This window comes from Sturnus vulgaris, chromosome 24, assembly GCF_052056855.1.
Source record: "Sturnus vulgaris isolate bStuVul1 chromosome 24, bStuVul1.hap1, whole genome shotgun sequence".
Classification (NCBI taxonomy): domain Eukaryota; kingdom Metazoa; phylum Chordata; class Aves; order Passeriformes; family Sturnidae; genus Sturnus; species Sturnus vulgaris.
In genome coordinates, this window is record NC_142266.1 from 7,140,412 (window position 1) to 7,158,709 (window position 18,298).

Genomic DNA, 18,298 nt, shown 5'->3' on the forward strand with positions numbered 1-18,298 from the left:
CGACCCCCCGTGCCCCTCGCTGTCCCCCCGGGAAGGCTCGGGGTCACCGGGCTGCCGGGGCCACGCTGGCACCTGCCAGAGCCGGGCCCTGGCCCCTTGTCCTGAGGGAGGCACAGCAGCCAGCGGTGGCAATCCCTGGCAAACCCTTTTGTGTTTCCTCAAATGAGAGCTTGCACAAACAATGATGGCACCATTCCTGCTCTGCACATCGATCCAGTGCTGTAGTCAGGCAAGAGAGCTGCAATAAAACCCTGGCCTTTAATTTTATGCATGGAGAACTTCTTACCTGCTCTCCCCTCCCTGTCCTCCCCCCCACAGTTCCTTTTCCAACTGCAGCTATTTTTCCCTGCTGACTTCAGGTGTTTTGTATTCTGCTTAGATCAATAGCAGCACAACAGCAGCGGCTTTCCAGTTGTCACCAGGAAGACCCTGCTGTCAGCTCCAGCTCAGCCCCTGTGCTTCCCTGACAGACACAAAGAGCTGCACAGCAAACCAGTGCTCTATTGATTTTGGTTTTAATTATTTTTTTTTTTCATGCAGCCTGGGGAAAGCTGTGTTCTTCCTGAGCTCCAGCAGCTGCGTTTGCCTTCCTGCACTGGGTTTACGAGGGAGGGAAGTGTCTGAACTGCCCCTCGGCCAGGCGGGAGGTGGCACTGCGGGGACACGTCCTGCCGAGGCTGTCACTGCTGTCCCTGCTGTGTGGCTTTGCCAAGGAGCTGGTCCCTGGTGATATCCTGCTTAGCAGCCTCCCAGCCATGAGCAGGAAGAGCAAATCCATTGCCTAATCCGACAAACGTGCCAGGACCACATTAGCTGATGTGAACATTGGCCCTCATTCGTGGCTTTTTCACAATCTCTGATATTTATGTTGGCCTGGAGCAAATCAATGCCAGGGCTTTTTTTTTCTTTGTCGAACAAAAAGTGTTCACTGAAACACAACCTTTGTGTGCATCTTCCATCCCAAGTGCCAAAATGGAATCATAGCCTGTTAAAGGTTGGAAGGAGTATCCCATTCCAGCCCCTGCCATGGGCAGGCACAGCTTCCCTTGGTTCCTCCAAGCCCTGTTCAGCCTTGGGCACTTCCAGGGATCCAGAGGTGGCCACAGCTGCTCTGGGCACCCTGTGCCAGGGCCTGCCACCCTCACAGGGAAGGATTTCTTCCTCTCATCCAATCTAATCTCCCCTCTTTCACTTTGTACCCATTGCTCTCTGTCCTAAAAGAGGAAAGCAGAAACCAAAGCACCATGGCTTTGCTCTCCAGTGTTCATTTCCCCAGCTTTCTCCTTTGGAGAGTATTTCATGGATTCCTTTTCCATCAGACAGCTGAGTGCTCAAGGGGAGCTGCTGTGGCTTGCAGGGGAGAGGCCTTTGGTGAAGGAATGTCGGTAAAAGTGGGAGCCGTAAACTCGTGATGAGTGCTGGGAACAGGGTTTGTCAATCCCCAAATCCAAGGCCACCTTGGCTCTGTGTCACCTCTGTGCCACGAGCAGGAAGGGAAAGGTTGTTTATTTTGATTCCCAAGCCCTGGCACAGCAGGGGGACAGCACAGCTCTCCTGGAGAGCCCTGGCTGCTCGGAGCCTTGGTGGGAAGCACGGCTGTGTGAGGAGGAAACGAGCAGATTCCAGGAAAACCTGGAAGGAGGCAGAGGCTGGAAGGTGTCACTGGCAGCTCTCCTGCACCCCTGGGGCAGAACATCGCACCCCATCCCATTATCCCATCCCATTATCCCATCCCATTATCCCATCCCATCCCTCCATTCCCCGGCTCTCACTCTGTGCTCCCAGTGTGTTGTGGTGGCTGGAAATCTGGAATAAACACAATTCTCCAGCTTCCTCGTGCAGTTTGAATTTAACTTCCTAATAACGTGATGGTTATTTTTCTAACCCTCTGTTTTCCCTCTGCAAACGCTGTTGCTGCTCTGGCAGCCGGGATTTGGGGCTCTGGGCTGCCGGGTCCGGGGTCCCCGACTCGGGGTCTGCTCCTGGGGCTGGGACCCTGTCCCGTTCCCTGTCCCGTTCCCTGTCCCGTTCCTATTCCGTTCCCGTTCCCAATCTCGTTCCTGTTTCCCCGTTCCCGGTCCCGTTTCCCCATTTCCGTTCCCGTTCCTATCCCGTTCCCGGTCCGTTCCCTATCCCTATCTCGTTCCCGTTTCCCCGTTCCCGTTCCGTTCCCGTTCCCGTTCCGTTCCCGTTCCCGGTAACCGGAAGCGCGCTCGGTCCGCCGGAAGTGACGCGCTGCGGGCGCGCCCCGGGCATGGCGGCGGCGGAGCCCGGGATGAAGCAGTTCAATGGCGGCGGTGGCGCCGCGCCGGACGCGGAGCGTGGCCGCTTCCCGCACTGCGTGGTGTGGACCCCGATCCCCGTCCTGACGTGAGCGAGGGCCCGGGGGCGAACCGGGGCCGGGCGGAGCGGCGGGGCCGGGCCCGGGACGGGACCCTCGCCTCCCCCGGGGGCTCCCCCGGGGCCTCCCCTCCCCTGTCCCGGGCCCCCCCTCGCTTCTCCCGGGCCGCCCTCGCCCCTCTGGATCCCCCTCGCCCCTGTCGGGACCTTGTCCCGGCTTCCCCCCTTGCCCTTCCCGGTTCTCCCCGAGCCCCCCCTGCCCTTCCCGGGACCCCGGCCCAGGGCGCGCCTCGTTCTTGCGGCCTTGGCGAGTGTGGGGAAGGCTCTGCTGGCCGGGCTGGTCCCTGCGGGATCCCGGCAACGTGGGAAGCGTTTTTTGGAGCCGAGGTCGTGCCGCTGGGGGTGGGAGCAGCCCGTGCCCCGGGGGAGTCTCGGTGCGCTGCTTTTCACGGCTCGGGACTGGAGCTGCCGTGCCGAGTGTGGGCAGGACCCAGGAGAGCCTGGGAGTTGTGCTCTGGCCGTGGGAACGTGGAAAGCTGTGGCTGTGGGGGTTGTCCGGGCACAGCCAGGCTTGTTTTTCCACCTTCCTCTTCCCCCCGGGTTCCCGTCAGGTGATGTTTACCGAGCTCGCAGTCAGGTACAAGATGTGGTGTGGGGTGTGCCGGGATCGGGAGCCCAGGAGAGGCTGCGCTGCCCCTCTTGCCGCCTCTTTTATCTCTTTTCTTTTTTTGATCGTTTAAAATTTTCACCTCAGCCTTTTCTGGGAGGATTTTCCAGAGCTTTGTAACATTCCCAATCCCAGCTGGGAGTGCTGAAGGGAGCTGCCAGAGCCACTCAGTCCCTCAGGGGGAGAGAAATCAGGGAGATGAGCAAACCTGAGAGTGCTGGAGCATGTGAGAGAGGAATGGGATGTGAGCTGGAGTATTCACTCCTATGTGATAGTGATGGAAGGAGTCTGCACATGGGTCTGACCAGGGAAAGGGTTAGGAGGTGATGGAAAGGGGTTGGGATGTAGGTCTGCTTCTCCCTGGGACTGTAAATATCCATCAGGGAGAAGGACTGTGAAACAATGGCATCGTTTAGGGGAGGGAATGCTCTTCCCAAAGCCAGGAACTCTGTTTTCTGTCTGGAGAGCTTAAATCTAGGTTGCAGTGGCAAGCTGCAGCGTGATGGGGAGGTGGGCAGGGTGACCTGGTTTTTGGTTGCTGGAGTGGAAAGTCCGGTTTTATCCCAAGGCAGCTCCTCCAGGATCTGATCTTTGTGCTTGGCTGCACAAAGGGGTTTTTGTGCAGGGCCCTTTGGAGTGTGCTGCTCTCCTCCAGCCCTTGCCTGGCTCTGGCTCCTGCTCTGCCCCCTGCCAGCCGTGTGTCCTGGCTGCTGTGGCAGGGACAATCCCCTCCTGTCCGTGCTCCTTGCAGGTGGCTGTTCCCCATCATCGGGCACATGGGCATCTGCACCTCGGCCGGCGTCATCCGCGACTTCGCGGGGCCCTACTTCGTGTCTGTGAGTACCTGTGCACCCCTGCTGCTGCAACCCCTGCTGCTGCAGCTCCTGCTGCAACCCCTGCTGCAGCTCCTGCTGCTGCAACCCCTGCTGCTGCAACCCCTGCTGCTGCAACCCCTGCTGCAACCCCTGCTGCTGCAGCTCCTTCTGCTGCAGCCCCTGCTGCAGCTCCTCCTGCAACTCCTACAGCAGCTCCTGCTGCAATCCCTGCTGCAGCTCCTCCTGCTGCAACCCCTGCTGGTGCAGCTCCTGTTTCCCCTGCAGCACCCAGGGCAGCAGCACAGCTCCTGCTTCCCCTGCTGCTCCCCTGCCCCTGGGGCTGCTGAGCCAGCCCTGCCTTCTCCAGCTCCATGAACACCTTTAGCTGGTTCTGAGGATCTGGGATCCTCACTGGAGCTCATTTGGGGGTGTGATGTATAATGGCTGGTTTGGTGAGGAGAACGGGAAAAAAGTCTTGTATTCCAGGCTCTAAATTAGGAGTTTGGTACTTAAATTCTCTTAATTCTGAGTAGCAGAAGTGCCTAGGCACATGTAGGTAAGTGGTGTCACTGTGTGGGGAGTGTAAATGTGCCCACGGCCAGAGCAGAGTGTGGAAACAGTGGGAATCCAAACCAGGCACACCAGGATTGGTGTCTGGGACAGTGGGATCACTCAGCCAGCCAGCTGGGACACCTCCAGCACCATCCATGCCCTGAGCATTGGCTTCACCTCCTGAGACAATTTTCCTTTTTTTTTTATAGGAAGACAACATGGCGTTTGGGAAGCCTGTGAAGTAAGTGCTGCGTGTTTGTATTAAACTGCCCTGCAGTTCCTGGGGACAGCCCTGCTGTGACTTGGCTTTTCCTGGTGCTCAGCTGCCCTCATTCACCTTGGTGGCTGCTGTGTCTCTGCTTTTCAGGAAGCCACATTAAATTAAACCTTTTTAGCAGCATGACAGCAACGTGGTGGTGTTAATAACCAGAGCTGTGTGGAACCTTTGTTAGAAAAAAGGAAGAGCAAAGGCTAAACTGTTCTAGGATGATGTTAAGAAGTGCTCTGAGTAAACACTGCCTGGCCGTGCTGATGAGCTGGTGGCACCCTGTCCTGGCAGGGCTCTGGGGAGCAGAAGGGCCTGGGTTTGTGTCTCAGGTCGGGTTTGTGTTTGGAAGGGCCAGGAGGTTCCTTTGGGATGTGGGAGCAGTTCAGGGCTGTGCCCTGAGCTCTGTGATTTCTCTCTGGGGTGCTGAGGGTGCTGAGCAGCCTTTCTGCTGCCTGTGCCTGTCCCTGAGAGCCGGGCTCTGTGCATTGCAGAGGCACTGGATTTATCCAGGCCCTTTGAGCACGAGCAGGGCAAGGAGTTGGCCTCAGTGATCCTCTGGGTCCTTTGCAGCTCAGGAGGCTTTGGTTCCATGATCTTCCTGGGAGGAGCAAGCAGAGGGGAGGTGCAGCAGCAGGACAGTGCAAAGGAAACCTCTCACCCTTCCAGGTACTGGAAACTGGATCCCAGCAAAGTCTTTGCCACCGGTGCCAACGCGTGGGACACGGCCGTGCACGACGCGTCCGAGGAGTACAAACACCGCATGGTACAGCCCTGTCCTGCTGGGAGGGGGAGGGAGGGACCCCCAGAGCCTCCAGGGAGCTCCCACAGACATCCTGGGTACCCCCTCCCTGCTGGAAGTGTTCAAGGCGTGGCTGGAGCAAGGAGCTTTGAAGTCCATCCAACCCATCCATTCCACCATCCCACATCTCTGCGGGGTTTGAGGGGATCCCTCCCCAGGATTTGGCTCCTGGCCACAGGAGTGAGACTGTGGCTCTCCACCTGGACTGGGAAAGCTCAGGGACAGGATTTCTAATCCCTGTTTGTGTTTCCAGCACAACCTTTGCTGTGACAACTGCCATTCCCACGTGGCTCTGGCCTTAAACTTGATGAGATACGATAACAGCACCTCGTGGAACATGGTGAAACTGTGCTTCTTCACACTGCTCTATGGGAAATACGTCAGGTGAGCTGAGGGACAGCCTGCACTCGGCAGCAGAAGGGGCCCTTCCCTTCTCCTGAGCCCCCTGAAGCATCACCTGGCCCATGCAGAAGGGACAAACATCCCCCCAGGCTGTGGGTGGCTGGTGTTGTCACTGCCTGTGCTCAGCAGGAGAAGCAGGAGTGTTTGCTGGGTTGCACTAGATGCTGCTCCCAAAATACTGTTTCTGGCTGCTAATTTGGAGTGCCTGGAATTTGGGAAATGCTGGCTAAAGCAAATCTCATTCTGTGTTGTCTTCTGGCTGGGTTAGGTCGGAACATAAGGTCACAGGATGGCTTCTCTCCAAGGATTACTGGTTTCCCTCCCTTGTCTTGAATCTTGTTTACATAAAAACTGGTCTGATGTCCAGCTGCTGTGGAGCTTCCAACTGGAGTGGGGAGGGAAACCCCGAGCTTTCCTTAAGGAAAGGGTTTTGAATCTCCATGTCAGCTCCTTGTGCCTGGAGAGGAGATTCTGTGAGCACTGCCCTTCATGAAGCTCCACTTCTGTGGAGTGTCCTCTGTTCTGCTTTTGGGCTGGGATAGCTCCAGCTGGCTTGGTTAAATCCACCAGCAGTCAGAATAACAAACCCTGTGGTAATGGGGTTTCATTTTTTGTGGCCTCCTGTCACCATTCCTGTCTGTGCAAGTATGAAATGTCTTTGACTTAATTTAAGCTGGAAGGAGACTCCAGCCCTTTTGTTGGTGAAATATTTATTGTGGTCCTGATTGAGTCTGAGTTTTTAACACTGAATTTCCAGGATGGGGTGGGTGGCAGTGCCCCAGGTAACAGTCAGGTATCTGTCTCCCTCTGATTTCTCCAGGTATTCTCCCATCCTTTTGCTTCTGCTGATTTCTCACATTTAACCTTCCCTTCTTTCCCTCCTGCAGCATAGGGGGGTTTGTGAAGACCTGGCTGCCCTTTCTGCTCTTCCTGGGGGTGATTGTGACCGTAGTTCTCACCCTGCACCTGCGGTGATGGCAGCCCTGCCCCCCGAGCACACAAAGGATAAACTGTGACTGATCCAGCAGGATGGAGGCCTGCGACTCTGGGAGCCTTTTCCAGGGAAGGGGCAGCCCCACTGCATCGTGCCAGCTCATCTTTGTCTCCTGGAGTTGGCTTCTTTTCCTCCTGTTTCTGTTCTGTCGACGGTGTCTCGCAGTGTCAGGGGTCTGGAAGCTTCTGCTCTCTCCCTTTCTGCAGCTGGGGAGGTGGGGGTGGGATCAGGGCACGGCAGGGGTGGGCACCTTTGCTCTCAGTGCCAAAAAAAGCCTCAAGGCAGGCTCTGCCTCCTGCAGTGGCACGAGCAGACGCACCTTGGGAGGGTCTCTCTGATCACCTGCTCTCCTCCTCTCCACCAGATGCTTCCTCCAGTCCCCTGGGTCTCCAGTCAGGAGTTGCTGTTTTCCCTGTGGCACATCTCTCCAGTAGCACACATTCCAGAGGGAAGTGGGGGGTTGTTCCTGGGAGGAGGGGCTGCCCCAGCACTCAGCCATGGCCCCCAGCAGTGGCAGGAGGATGATGGGGTGGGACACTCCTGAGGGACGCTCTGTGGCAGGGCCAGCTCCCCTGGTCCTGCTGCTGAGCCTGGAAAGGCAGGAAAGCCAAAGGGCTGCCTTGGGAAGGGCTCGTGGCAGGGTGCCCCCCTCCAGGAGCCTGCTGCAGCTTTGGGAGGCAGCCCTTTGTCCCTTTTAGCTTGTGCCAGAGAAAATATCACTCCCCTGCTTCTCCTCGGGCTCTCGGTTGCTAAATCTGGCACTGCAATCCTCACAAGGCTCTTGTTCCCCTTTGATCCCCGTGCAGCTGGAGCAGAGAGGCCGAGCCTGGGGCTGCAAAACCTCAGTGGGAGCAGCACCTGAGCCTAGAGCTGAAAGGAGGAGGTGAAGGGCTGGAAGTTGCCTGTCTGGCTGGGCTTTGCAAACTGTGGCAGTGGCTGGTGATTGAGGAATGGCTTAGGGAGCTTTGGAGAGCACACCTGGGCACAGGTGCTGTGCAGGGATTGGTGTGAGGAGCACAGCTCAGGCAGGGTGGGCTGTGGGATGGGAGTTGTCCCTGAGTGCCAGGCAGGAAAGGAGTTTGGATATCACCTGGAACCCCATCTACAGCTGGGTCTGCTCTGCAGGTGCTGATTTTGGAGGGCTCTGAGCCGGGGGAATTTTAAAGCCAAGCCAGGGCTGAAGGTTCTTGTGCAGCTGAGCAGGTCCCTGCTGACTGCAGAGGTGGGAGCAGAGCTTTTCCATTCACACCTGAAAAACCAGCTCATTACTCCAGAACCTGGTGGAATCCAAGGAATCCAGTTCAGGGAGTGCTCGTGGCCAGCAGGAAAGGTTTTCTGGGGTCCCAGCCCTGCCTGCAGCTTCTCTGACTGGAGCCCACTCACTGTCAGCCTGCTGGCTTTCAGACCCCTCCCCGTGTGCCTCTCCCTGACCCCCCCAGCCCTGTGGGAGGGTTGGACCCTCCTCCCGAGCTCTTTTCTGTGTTTTCTCCTCTTCCTCAGTCACTTTTAAATCACCCCTTACTCCTGCTGCTCCTTGTTGTCCCTGTCCCACCCCTGCTCTGTGCAGCCCTTCCCTGCCTGTGTGGAGAGTGGGATGGAGGGTGCTGGGCCTGGGGCTGCTGAGCGCCGAAATCCCGACCGGAGCGAGCCTGGGTGAGAGGATGGAGTGTGTGAGCTCTGTTCTCAGCCAGCCAGAGGGGACTGAGCGCTTTCCCTGCGTGTGGCTTTCCTGTGATTCCTTGGAGTGCCCGGCCCCGGGGCTGGCTCCACCCTCAGCAATAACCTCGAGCCCCTGGGCCCGTCCCGTCCGTGTTTCATCCATGAGCTCTGCAAGAATTGCCAAAGCTGAGACTTGGGGGTGTCGGGGGGCCCCCGGACTTCCAAATCCCCACTGTAAAATTCCCTCTCGTTTGCTCCTGATGCTTTTTACCAGAGCAGAGTTTGGAATGGCGAGGGCGAGCCCCCATCCCTCATCCTTTGTTCCCTTCATCTCTGCGGGGCGCTGGATTTCTTTGTAAATATTTAAACTCTGCTTCTGTGGTTTCATAATCCCGACGGCAGGGAAATAAACTGATTTCTGTGGATATCTCCAAGTGCTGCATCTCTTCCCTCCTCTCAGCCCTCAGCCAAGAGCGGGGTTGGGATCAGGATCTGCCCTGGCCCCTCTCCTGCCCAAAGGATCCTGGAGCTCCCACCCCTTTGGCTTTATGAACTCGCCCTTTTTTCACTCCAGGGAAAACTCACAACCCTGCTGCTGGGAAGGAGGTTTAGGGAGAATCCCCCATCCCTGCAGTGCAGGAAGAGCTTGTGGGATTTAATGTGGGATCTCGACGCCTGGGCAGGGGCAGCCAAGTGCTGTGGGGCGGGAGATGCTTTTTTCCAGGGTTGATTCCCTTCAGCTGTGAGCAGCTTCCCTTTTGTCTCTGCCGTGTCCTTTTTTCCGGGAGGCATTGCTTTCCCAGCTCCTTTCCTTTCCCTGCCCAGCCCAGTCCCCCCTTTCCCAGGGGAGGGGACGCCTGTCCTGGCCCTGGGGCTGCCCGAAGCAAAGAGCCAGACTCATTTTTGCCTCTCCCAGCAGGATCTGCTGCCTGAGCTGGGAGCAGGGAAAGCTGTGCCTGCTGACTGCAGATGCAGCCGCTGATTTTCTGTTCCATCTGATATCCAGAGGCTGAGCTGTGGGGGGGAGCGCATCAGCCTTAAAATTAGGTTGTGTCCGAGGCCAGGGGATTTCATGGTGCAGCCATTTTATGGAAAACCACCTGGACCCTCCTGCTCGGCCCTCCAGGCAAGCAGCCTCAGCTCCTGCGGGGCGGGGAGCGGCTCCCGGGGCTTTATCCCGCACACATCTGTGCTGGAAGCTGAGGTGAGGATGCCAAAGCCCTCGGGGCCGCCTCCCGAGCCTGGCACGATTTCCCAAACCCTCTCCTGCTGCCGGGGGCTGCAGGGGATGGGGTGGGACGTGTGGGGGCTGTGTGAGCCCCGCGGTTCAGGTCCGGGAATTTGGGGTCAGAGGGGAGCAGTCGGTCCGAGGGTGCCCAGGGCATGTGCGATCCCCTCCTCCCCTCGTTTTCCTCTCCAGGCTCTCAGCCCAGCCCCGGGAGCCAGGAATGCTGCAGAATGGAATGTCAGGATCCATCCCAGCTGCCACATGGCCTGAACGCTCATCCCGGAGTGTCCCCCCTGCTTCCCCCACGGCCCCGAGGGTGACCGAGACCCGCCAGGGAGCAGAGCTGGAACAGAGCTGGGGACAGGGCTGGGGACAAAGCTGAGATCAGGGCTGGGATCAGGGCTGGGGACAAAGCTGAGATCAGGGCTGGGACAGAGCTGGGAGCAGGGCTGGGGACAAAGCTGGGATCAGGGCTGGGATCAAGGTTAGGGGTCCCCGAGCTCCCTCTCCTGTGGAGCCGAGGATGTCCCCGCCCTGGAGCCGCCTTTGAAGAGGGGTCACTTTTCTGCAGCTGGCCGGAGGGGAGGGGTCCCAGGGCTCACTGGGGCGCTCTGGGAGCTCTGGAAGCTGCCGGGGGCTCTGGTGCCTCCCAGGCTTTGGCTCCCTCCTCATCCTCACACCGTTGTTTCCCAGGCAGGGGAGGAGGGGAGGGCCTCCCAGCCAGCCCCTGGATGTCATTCCCAGCCAGAGCCACATCTGGAAATGCCTCGAGGTCCCTGCTCTGCTGTGGGGATTTGAAATAAACAAAAGTGGGTGCAAGTAAAGGCCCCCAGCCCGAGGGAGTTGGGGTCCATCCCTGGGTGTCCAGGCCCTGTCCCTGTGGGATGTGGCACGGCTGATGGATATTCCCGGGTGTCCAGGGAGCACTTGAGTGCCACATCAAAGGCTCTGGGAGGGCAGAGGGCACGGGGAGCCGAGATCCCAGGAGAGGAATGGGCCCAGGTGGCCCCGAGCCTTTGGGGGACACGTGGCAGTGTCAGAGCCGGGGCGCTGTGCTACAAAGGCTTCCCCACCTCCCAAAAATCCACCGCTGGGTCTCCGCCCGTGCTCCTGCCTCAGTTTCCCCCCAGTAGAACCAGACGTGCCGGCACCTCCCGGACCCGAGGAGCGAGTCCCGGAGGGGAGGAGGGCTGGAGCAGGCCGGGACTCGCTCCTCGCTGGCCAGCGCTGGCCCGGGGCTGCCCACGCGGCACCGAAGTGAGACAGGACCTGCTCCGTGCCTGCCCCACCGGGGGCTGCTCCTCCGAGCTGCTCCAGGAGCTGCCTGCAAGGAAAACCATCCCCGAGGGCTGGCCCGGCACCTGGCTCAGGTGTGCTGGTGGCCAGGGTGCTCCTGGGTGTCACCGGCTGCCGCTGGGCTGTGCAGCCTCTGTCCCCAGCCCCCGGCTGTGGCTGAGACCCAGCAAACCTCTGCACCCCTGGGGATGGGGGGACACCCTGCAGGGTGGGTCCCCCTTCTCCTCACGCCTTTTCCCATCCCATAAATATTCCTCACTCTGGGTGTGGCAGGAACAAAGGGTCCAGGATGCCCAGAAAGGGCTTGGTGCCCCCGGGGTGAGCCAGAGCTGAGCCCCCAGCCCAGGAGGAGCTCTGGGGGGACTCAATGTCCTCACGTCATTGTTTCCCTGCAATTCCAGGCTGCATTCCCAGCACACCCAGAGCAGGGATCCCATTCCTCTGGAACCCCCCCAGAGCTGAGCCCTGAGCACCCTGCAAGGGGAGAAAGGGGAGAGTGGCCCACGGACAGACACACGAAGCCGCTGATGAAGCCTCATTTCCTGAGAAACCAGGCTAAAAATAATCCCCTTTTCTTGCCGTCCTGTGCTCGGCAGGTGCTGCCATCTCGCACTAAAGCCGGGGGGAGCCTGGCCCCCAGCCCCAGCCAGCTGCTCTCCCCCTGGCATCGAGGGAAACTGAGGCACAGCTCTCACTGTGATGCTCCTGCCCGGGGTTTATCGTGCCTGGCCCTGCTGGGTGCCCAGGACCCCCGAGCAGGATGGGGGCTGTGGGGCTGGAAATATCCGTGGGGTTGGGAATGTGGGTTGAGGGGAGCCATGGTTTGAGGAGGGGCTGGGGCCGTCCCGTGGGCTGGGAATGCGTTATGGGATGGGGGCCATGGAGCCGAGGGCACCCTGGGGATGGGGGTCCTGCACAGCCCCAGGGACCTGGTGTTGCTCCAAGCTGGGTTTTTGGGGTGGGGGGCTGCAGGGGGCAGACGGACTGCTCCCCCGTGCCCAGCACACACCAGTCCCCCCAGTTCCCCCAGTGCAGCCCAGAGCTCTCTCAGGAACCCCAGCGGCACATCCTGCCCCCAGCCCCCCGTGTGACACCAGGCTGGGACATCTCCCCCCCATCCCCTTTTCCACCCCCTCGGCTTCACCAGTTTTGGGGTCCCCCTGTCCCATCCCCACTGCGCCACCCCTTCCCAGGCGCCTGACGCCTCCCAGTTCAGCCCAGTTCAGCCCAGTTCAGTCCCGTCCGGCGGGTGCTGCTGGCTCCAGTCCCTGCTTTCGTGCCGCCGGGCGCGGAGGCGCTCGCAGGGCTGCGGTTGAGTCACCCCGGGCGAGCACCCAGCCCGGGCTGGGGGCACCGCGCACCGCAGGGTCCCGTGGGTGCTGGGAGGGGCGGGACGAGCCACGGAGACCCCAACACCTGGGCAGGTAAGTGGGGTAGGGGACTGAACCAGCTAAGGGGGGTCTGCACCGGAGCCCTGGGGGGGTGGGGGGTTCCCGGCTCCTCCCGCCCCTCTTGGGGGGCTGCACACCCCCCCCCCCCCCCCCCTCCGCTCTGCTCCGCAGGGAGAGCCGCGGGCTGGGGGCTGCTCACGCCTTCCCGGGGGGAGTTCTGCTGTCCCCACGCTGTGACAGGGGCCTGGGTCTGGCCGGGGTCACCCCTCGCGATGGGGGCGGCGAGGGGGTTCCGGCTGTGGGGCAGCCCCGGGCCGAGCTGGAGGCGATCGGGATCTGCCGGTTCCGGGGGGGCTCTGGGGGTCACCCCGGAGGGGCTGGGCCTGGGTGCATTTTGGGGAGGGGGTGCCGGGGGTGTTTCACGCCGTCCGGACCCCCCCCTCCACCTTGTCGGGCTGCCTGCAATGAAAAAAGGGGGACGTGCAAGCCCCAGCTGTGGCTGGCTGGGGAGGTTTAACTGGTTTGACTGGTCCCCCGTGCAGGGTGGGGGGTCGGGTGCCCAGCACCCCTCTGCACTCTGCTGCTTCTTCACAGCTCGGTTTTGGGGACCCTGCGGGGAGCTGGGCACGGCAGCAGCGCCTGGCTCAGACCTAGGTGACATTTTTAGGTGGTGGCTCTGTTCCGGGGCGGGGGGACCCCCCCCGTGTGCCGGCAGTAAACAGGATACGAGCGGCTGCGGCGGGGAGACAGCGGCAGCATCACCCCAGCCCGGGGAGAGCCGGTTCGTGTCCCCCGAGCCCCCCCAGGCCAATGTGGGTGCAGGAGGGTGGTGGGTGTCCCAAAGGGGACCCAGGGGTGTCCCGAGGGGGCCGGGGCTGCTGGGGTTCCCCTGTGTGTGATGAGGGGTCCCTGGTGCTGGCGGGGTTGGCACCCACTGGGCTGGGGGTCCCCAACCCTGGGGGATGTCTGACCCCCCCCGGGGCAGGGATGGGACCCTCCGAGGGGCTGGGGACAGGCTGGGACAGGGCCACCAGTGGGGCTGGGGACAGGGCCACTGGTGGAGGAGGGACACCCCAGCCGTGCCGGGGCTTGGCTCTGTGGGTGCCCGGGGGGTGCCCGGAGGGGTCCAGGCTGATCCTGCCCCAAGGCTGCTGCAATTTCCTGCCCTCGGTGGCACCAGGCAGCGCTTTCCCAACACCGGGGACAGGAAGGGCCGTGAGGCAACGCCGGGAGTGGGGCAAGACCCCTCTGGGAGATGGGATGAGCTGAGCTCGGTCTCTGCCCGGTTCGGTCCCAGCCCATCGCGAGGGCAGCAGAGCCCGTTCTGCCACCTGTCCGTGTGCCCTGGCAGCCGGTGAAGCCCTGGGAAAGCGGGCAGGGGCAGAGCCAGCCCTGAGCAAACACGCTGGGCAAACACGGGCCGCGGGCAGGGCAGGGCTGGGCTGGGCTGGGCTGGGCTGGCTCGGAGCCGGGGCGGGAGGAGCCGTGCGGTGCCCCCGAGCCCCACCTCGGGCTGTGCCCTTCCCTTGGCACCCCCGGCACCGCCCCGCTCCTCGCCTGTCGGGGTGTTTGGGGGGGCTCTGAGCTCCCCCCGTGTCCTTCCAGCAGGATGGACGGCGGGGATCCCGCACAGCTGTCCCGAGGAGCCTCTCCAGATGTTGGCATCGCTGGTGCACGCCCGGCGCGCTGAGTCCCCCGTGTCCCCGTGCCCGGCCGGGCCAGCCCCGCGCGGTGTCCCCGCGCTGTCCCCGCTCCCCGCCATGGCCCTGGAGCCCGGGGCGCTGCTGGACCTGAGCTTCCTGACGGAGCAGGAGCGCAGCTCCATCGCCGAGGTGCTGCGGCGGGACTGGCAGCTCCGGCGGCGAGAGCAGGGGCGCATCAGGTGGGCCGGGGGTCCCTGAGGGACAGCGGGACCCCCAGGAGCTGCCAGCTCGGGGACATCACCCGTGGGGACACAGCCAGGTCCCCTTTTCACCTGGTGATGGGGTCACCCACTGAGCTCAGCCAGGGGGATGCTCCTGGTTTGTCACAGCAGCACCGAGGGTCCCACGGCCCTGGGAGGGGGTGGCCGTGTCCCCCAGCCCTGGGAGGGGGTGGCCGTGTCCCCCAGGCCCTGTTGGGTCAGTTCCATGGGTTGGGAAGGCTCTGGGGCAGTGGCACAGGGGCCGGTGGCAGTGCCAGGGCGGGGGTCTCAGTGTCCCCCTCCCGTCCCCAGCAAACTCCGTAAGTCGGTGTCGGACCCGGCGCGGCTGCGGAGCCTCACCGGGGACTGGTTCTGCGATGCCCGGGCCCAGCGGCACCAGCAGCCCCTGGGCTCCGACCTCGTCCGAGCCTCCATCCGCCGCAGGAGGCGGCCCCGGGGTACGGGGGAACGGGGAACGGGAATGGGGAATGGGGGGAACAGGGAATGGGGGACGGGCCCGCTGAGCTCCCCGATGTCCCCAGGAACGGGGGAGCTGGAACGTGGCTCCAGTCTGGGCGAGCTGGAGGCCATCGATGAGCCCGTGGCAGAGGAGAGGGAGGATGAGGATGGTGCGGGAGAGACGGAGGAGAGGTGAGGGAAGGGAGGAAGGGAGGAAGGGAGGAAGGGGTCACCCCACGGGTGCCCCGGGGCTGGTGGCATCTCCCTGGTACCCACTGGGGGGGCACAAGGGGGCTGGAGGGGGAGCAGGACCCCTGGGGGAGGGGATGGTGCAGTCAGGGCTGGTGTCTGCCCATCGTCCCAGGGTTTGGTGTTCCACCATCTGCCCACCACTGTGTCCCACATCCTGGTGTCCATCTGTCCTCCATCCCAGTGTCCATCTGTCCTCCATCCAGACCAAACTAACGGTGCTCTCTCCCCACAGTTCCCCCACAGAGGAGGTGCAGGAGGCCCCTGAGCCCCAGGTGGGTGCCTGGTGTGGGGTTGAGCAGTACCTGACACCCGGTGATAGGTGGGGTTCACCCTGCAGCACCCCCAGTGCCATCCCAAGGTTGTGCTGAGCTTGGGGTGATCTTGAACCCTGGGCAGTGATGGTCAACGTCCCACAAAATATCCCATGGGGTGTCCCATGGGTCACCCTGTCCCCAGGAGCACAGAGGGCTGGGCTGTGGGGGGCAGCTGGGGGAGGAGGGGGTGCTGGGGTCCCATTCTCACCTTTCCCTCCCAGCCCAGCCCCCCTGCCCTGGCCGTGGAGGGGACCCCGGTGTCACAGCCCCTGCTGCAGGGTGACATCCCGGCGAGGGAGCAGGACAGCCCGGCCCAGCCAGGTACCGGGCATGGGGGGGTGCTGTGGGGATTTGGGGGCTGCAGCCCCCAGCACTGCTCACCAGCCTCCTCTGGCCAAAAAAGGGATCCCCCCTCCTGCCCAGAGCTGCTGGGCTGGGACCCCCACACCCTCCTTGTCCCTACAGGTGACACAGGATCGGGGAACGACCTTGGCTCATCCAGCAGGGAGGAGGATGAGGAGGATGAGGAGGAGCCAGATTCGGCACAGAGCAGCCACAGTGCTGGGCAGGTGGGATGGGGACTGGGGCTGCTCTGGGGGTTGGGAGGGCTGTATGGATTTGGGGGATGCTCTATGGGATTGGGGCAGCTGGACAGCGGTGTAAGGAGTTTTGGGGGCAGCTATTTGGGTTTTTAGGGGTCGGGGGGGACTGAACAAAGCCAGCACAGCATGGGCTGCACCCAAACTCCCACTGCTGGGAGCTGGGTGTCCTCAGTGGGTCTGGGGGCCCAAGGGGGAGGTGCTGACCCCGCTTCGCATTTCCAGAGACCGGAGACCCCCCAGACGGATCAGACCCCCCCAGACCCACTGTCCCCACAGAACGGCCTCCCCCCCCCGAGCCTGCTGAGCACCAGCTCCTCCGTGTCCAGCCTCAGCTCCTCCACGGTACGGGACTGGGACTGGGACTGGGACTGGGACTGGGGTGGGGTGTTGGGGGCTCCCCCAGCCCCCCTGACTGTCACCCCCTGCAGCTGAGTGGGAGCCTGATGAGCCTGTACAGCGAGGGGGAGCTGGGCGCGGTGCCCGTGCGGGGCTGTGTCCAGTTCTCCCTGCGCTACCACCCGGCCAGGAAGGAGCTGCAGGTTCACGTCCTGCGCTGCCGCGAGCTGGCCGAGGCCAAGAAGCAGCGCTCGGACCCGTGAGTGTCCCAGCCCCGTGGCACTGCCCAGGGGATGCCCGCTGTGCCCCCCACCGCCCCCAGCTCGTTTTTTGGCCCCAGGTACATCAAGACGTACCTGCTGCCCGACAAGTCCAACCGCAGCAAGCGCAAAACCGCGGTGAGGAAGAGGAGCTTGGATCCCGTCTTCAACGAGACCCTCAAGGTTTCTGACCCTCCTTTGGGGTGGGTTTGGAGGGTCCCCGTGGTTCAGATTGGGTGGGTGGGGCTGGATAATCTCATCCTGTGTCCCCTCCCCACCAGTACAAGCTGGAGAAGAGGGACCTGCAGGGCCGGACCCTGAACCTCTCCGTGTGGCACCACGACAGCCTGGGCAGGAACCTCTTCCTGGGGGAGGTGGAGGTGGCCCTGGGCACTTGGGACTGGGCCAACACACGCCCCGAGTGGTTCAATCTGCAGCCACGGGTGAGCTCCTTGCCCCCCAGCCCCGCTGTTGGCGCAGTGCCCCCGTAACCCCCCTGTCCTCCCCAGACCCCCATCCCCTCGGACGGCCTCGCCAGCCGGGGCAGCCTCAACCTGGCGCTGAAATTCATCCCTGCGGGCTCGGAAGGTGAGAGGGGCCCGTGGGCAGCCGGGGGGAGGGGGCTGGCATGGCATGGGGCCCCTGACCCTTCTGGCCCACAGGAGCGGGGATGCCACCCACGGGCGAGCTGCACATCTGGGTGAAGGACGCCCAGAGCCTGATCCCGCTGCAGAGCGGCACCGTGGACGCCTTCGTGCAGTGGTAAGGGCGGGGGTGGCACCCTGGGGGCACCCAGAGGGGCAGCTGGGGTGCCCCCCGCTCACCCCCGTGCCCCCCCAGCTACGTCCTGCCCGATGACAGCAAGGCCAGCCGGCAGAAGACGCGGGTGGTGAAGCGGAGCCTGAACCCCCTCTTCAACCACACCATGGTGTACGACGGCTTCCAGGCCAAGGACCTGGGCGAGGCGTGCGCCGAGTTCACCCTCTGGCACCACGAGGCGTTTTCCAAGCGCCAGCTGGGCGGGATCCGGCTCAGCCTGGGCACGGGTGAGGGGACCCCCAGCCCCCCCAGCCCCTCGGGGTGTCCCCCGTGTCGCAGCTCGGGGTGACAGGCTGGTGTCTCCGCAGGGAGCAGCTACGGGCTGCCCGTGGGCTGGATGGACTCCACGGCGGAGGAGCAGGGGGTGTGGAAGCAGCTGCTGCAGCAGCCCGGGCGCTGGGTGGAGGCGCTGCTGCCCCTGCGGACCAACCTCGTGCCCCGGGCATAGCCCCGAGCCCCTGGGGCAGCCTGTGCGGGCTGGGGTCTGTGCCCTCCCCTTCCAGCACCAATGAAGTGGCACCAGAGGGCACATCTGGCAGCTTTTTATTGCTGTGGGCACATCTGGGGGCTGTTCATTGCACTGGCACCGTACCCTGGCTTCTCCCTCAGCTGTGGGGCTGGAGCTGCTGCGTCCCACTGCTCCCACTGAGGGCTGTGCCCCCGTCACCGTCCTGCCAGCCCCGGGGCTCCGGTGGCCTTGTCACAGCCCTGGGTGGGGTGGGGGCTCACTGCTCTGCCAGGATGTCCCTTTTCTTACTGGGATACCCACACTGGTTCCTGTTCCCTGGTCACTGGGAGGACTGGAGTCACCTGGGGCCACCCACCAGTACCAAAACATTCTGTGGGCAGGAACAGCCAAATCCCAAAAGGTTTTTTTTTTGCAACCAGAATCTCCAGGGACAGCTCCCACTGCTGGGGCTCTGGGGTGACAGGAGGAGGGTG

At 62.5% G+C, this 18,298-nt stretch overlaps 2 protein-coding genes across 2 annotated transcripts; both read left to right on the top strand.

The window, feature by feature from the left end:
- The first annotated feature begins 2,228 nt into the window (after nt 1-2,228).
- TMEM222 (transmembrane protein 222) lies at nt 2,229-8,921 on the top strand. Its single transcript, XM_014890570.2, has 6 exons — nt 2,229-2,370; nt 3,759-3,843; nt 4,584-4,615; nt 5,309-5,405; nt 5,695-5,825; nt 6,731-8,921. The coding sequence occupies exons 1-6, from the start codon at nt 2,255-2,257 to the stop codon at nt 6,816-6,818; spliced, it is 549 nt and encodes a 182-aa protein (XP_014746056.1). The 5' UTR covers nt 2,229-2,254; the 3' UTR covers nt 6,819-8,921.
- Nucleotides 8,922-12,289: 3,368 nt separating this feature from the next.
- On the top strand, nt 12,290-18,208 carry SYTL1 (synaptotagmin like 1). The gene is made up of 16 exons (XM_088178500.1): nt 12,290-12,444; nt 13,079-13,192; nt 14,020-14,293; nt 14,627-14,772; nt 14,857-14,965; nt 15,258-15,297; nt 15,561-15,660; nt 15,805-15,908; nt 16,164-16,283; nt 16,370-16,536; nt 16,618-16,720; nt 16,819-16,980; nt 17,047-17,125; nt 17,200-17,299; nt 17,378-17,583; nt 17,665-18,208. The coding sequence occupies exons 3-16, from the start codon at nt 14,067-14,069 to the stop codon at nt 17,802-17,804; spliced, it is 1,803 nt and encodes a 600-aa protein (XP_088034626.1). The 5' UTR covers nt 12,290-12,444; nt 13,079-13,192; nt 14,020-14,066; the 3' UTR covers nt 17,805-18,208.
- The last annotated feature ends 90 nt before the right edge of the window (nt 18,209-18,298 follow it).

What these genes read in the sequence shown, in the direction of transcription:
- TMEM222 (XM_014890570.2), top strand. Translation starts at nt 2,255, where the DNA reads ATGGCGGCGGCGGAGCCCGGGATGAAGCAGTTCAATGGCGGCGGTGGC. An exon ending in GCGTTTGGGAAGCCTGTGAA is followed by an intron (nt 4,616 to 5,308) that starts GTAAGTGCTGCG and finishes TCACCCTTCCAG; the next exon opens with GTACTGGAAACTGGATCCCA. An exon ending in CTCTATGGGAAATACGTCAG is followed by an intron (nt 5,826 to 6,730) that starts GTGAGCTGAGGG and finishes TCCCTCCTGCAG; the next exon opens with CATAGGGGGGTTTGTGAAGA.
- SYTL1 (XM_088178500.1), top strand. Translation starts at nt 14,067, where the DNA reads ATGTTGGCATCGCTGGTGCACGCCCGGCGCGCTGAGTCCCCCGTGTCC. An exon ending in GCGGGAGAGACGGAGGAGAG is followed by an intron (nt 14,966 to 15,257) that starts GTGAGGGAAGGG and finishes CTCTCCCCACAG; the next exon opens with TTCCCCCACAGAGGAGGTGC. An exon ending in CCGGCTCAGCCTGGGCACGG is followed by an intron (nt 17,584 to 17,664) that starts GTGAGGGGACCC and finishes GTGTCTCCGCAG; the next exon opens with GGAGCAGCTACGGGCTGCCC.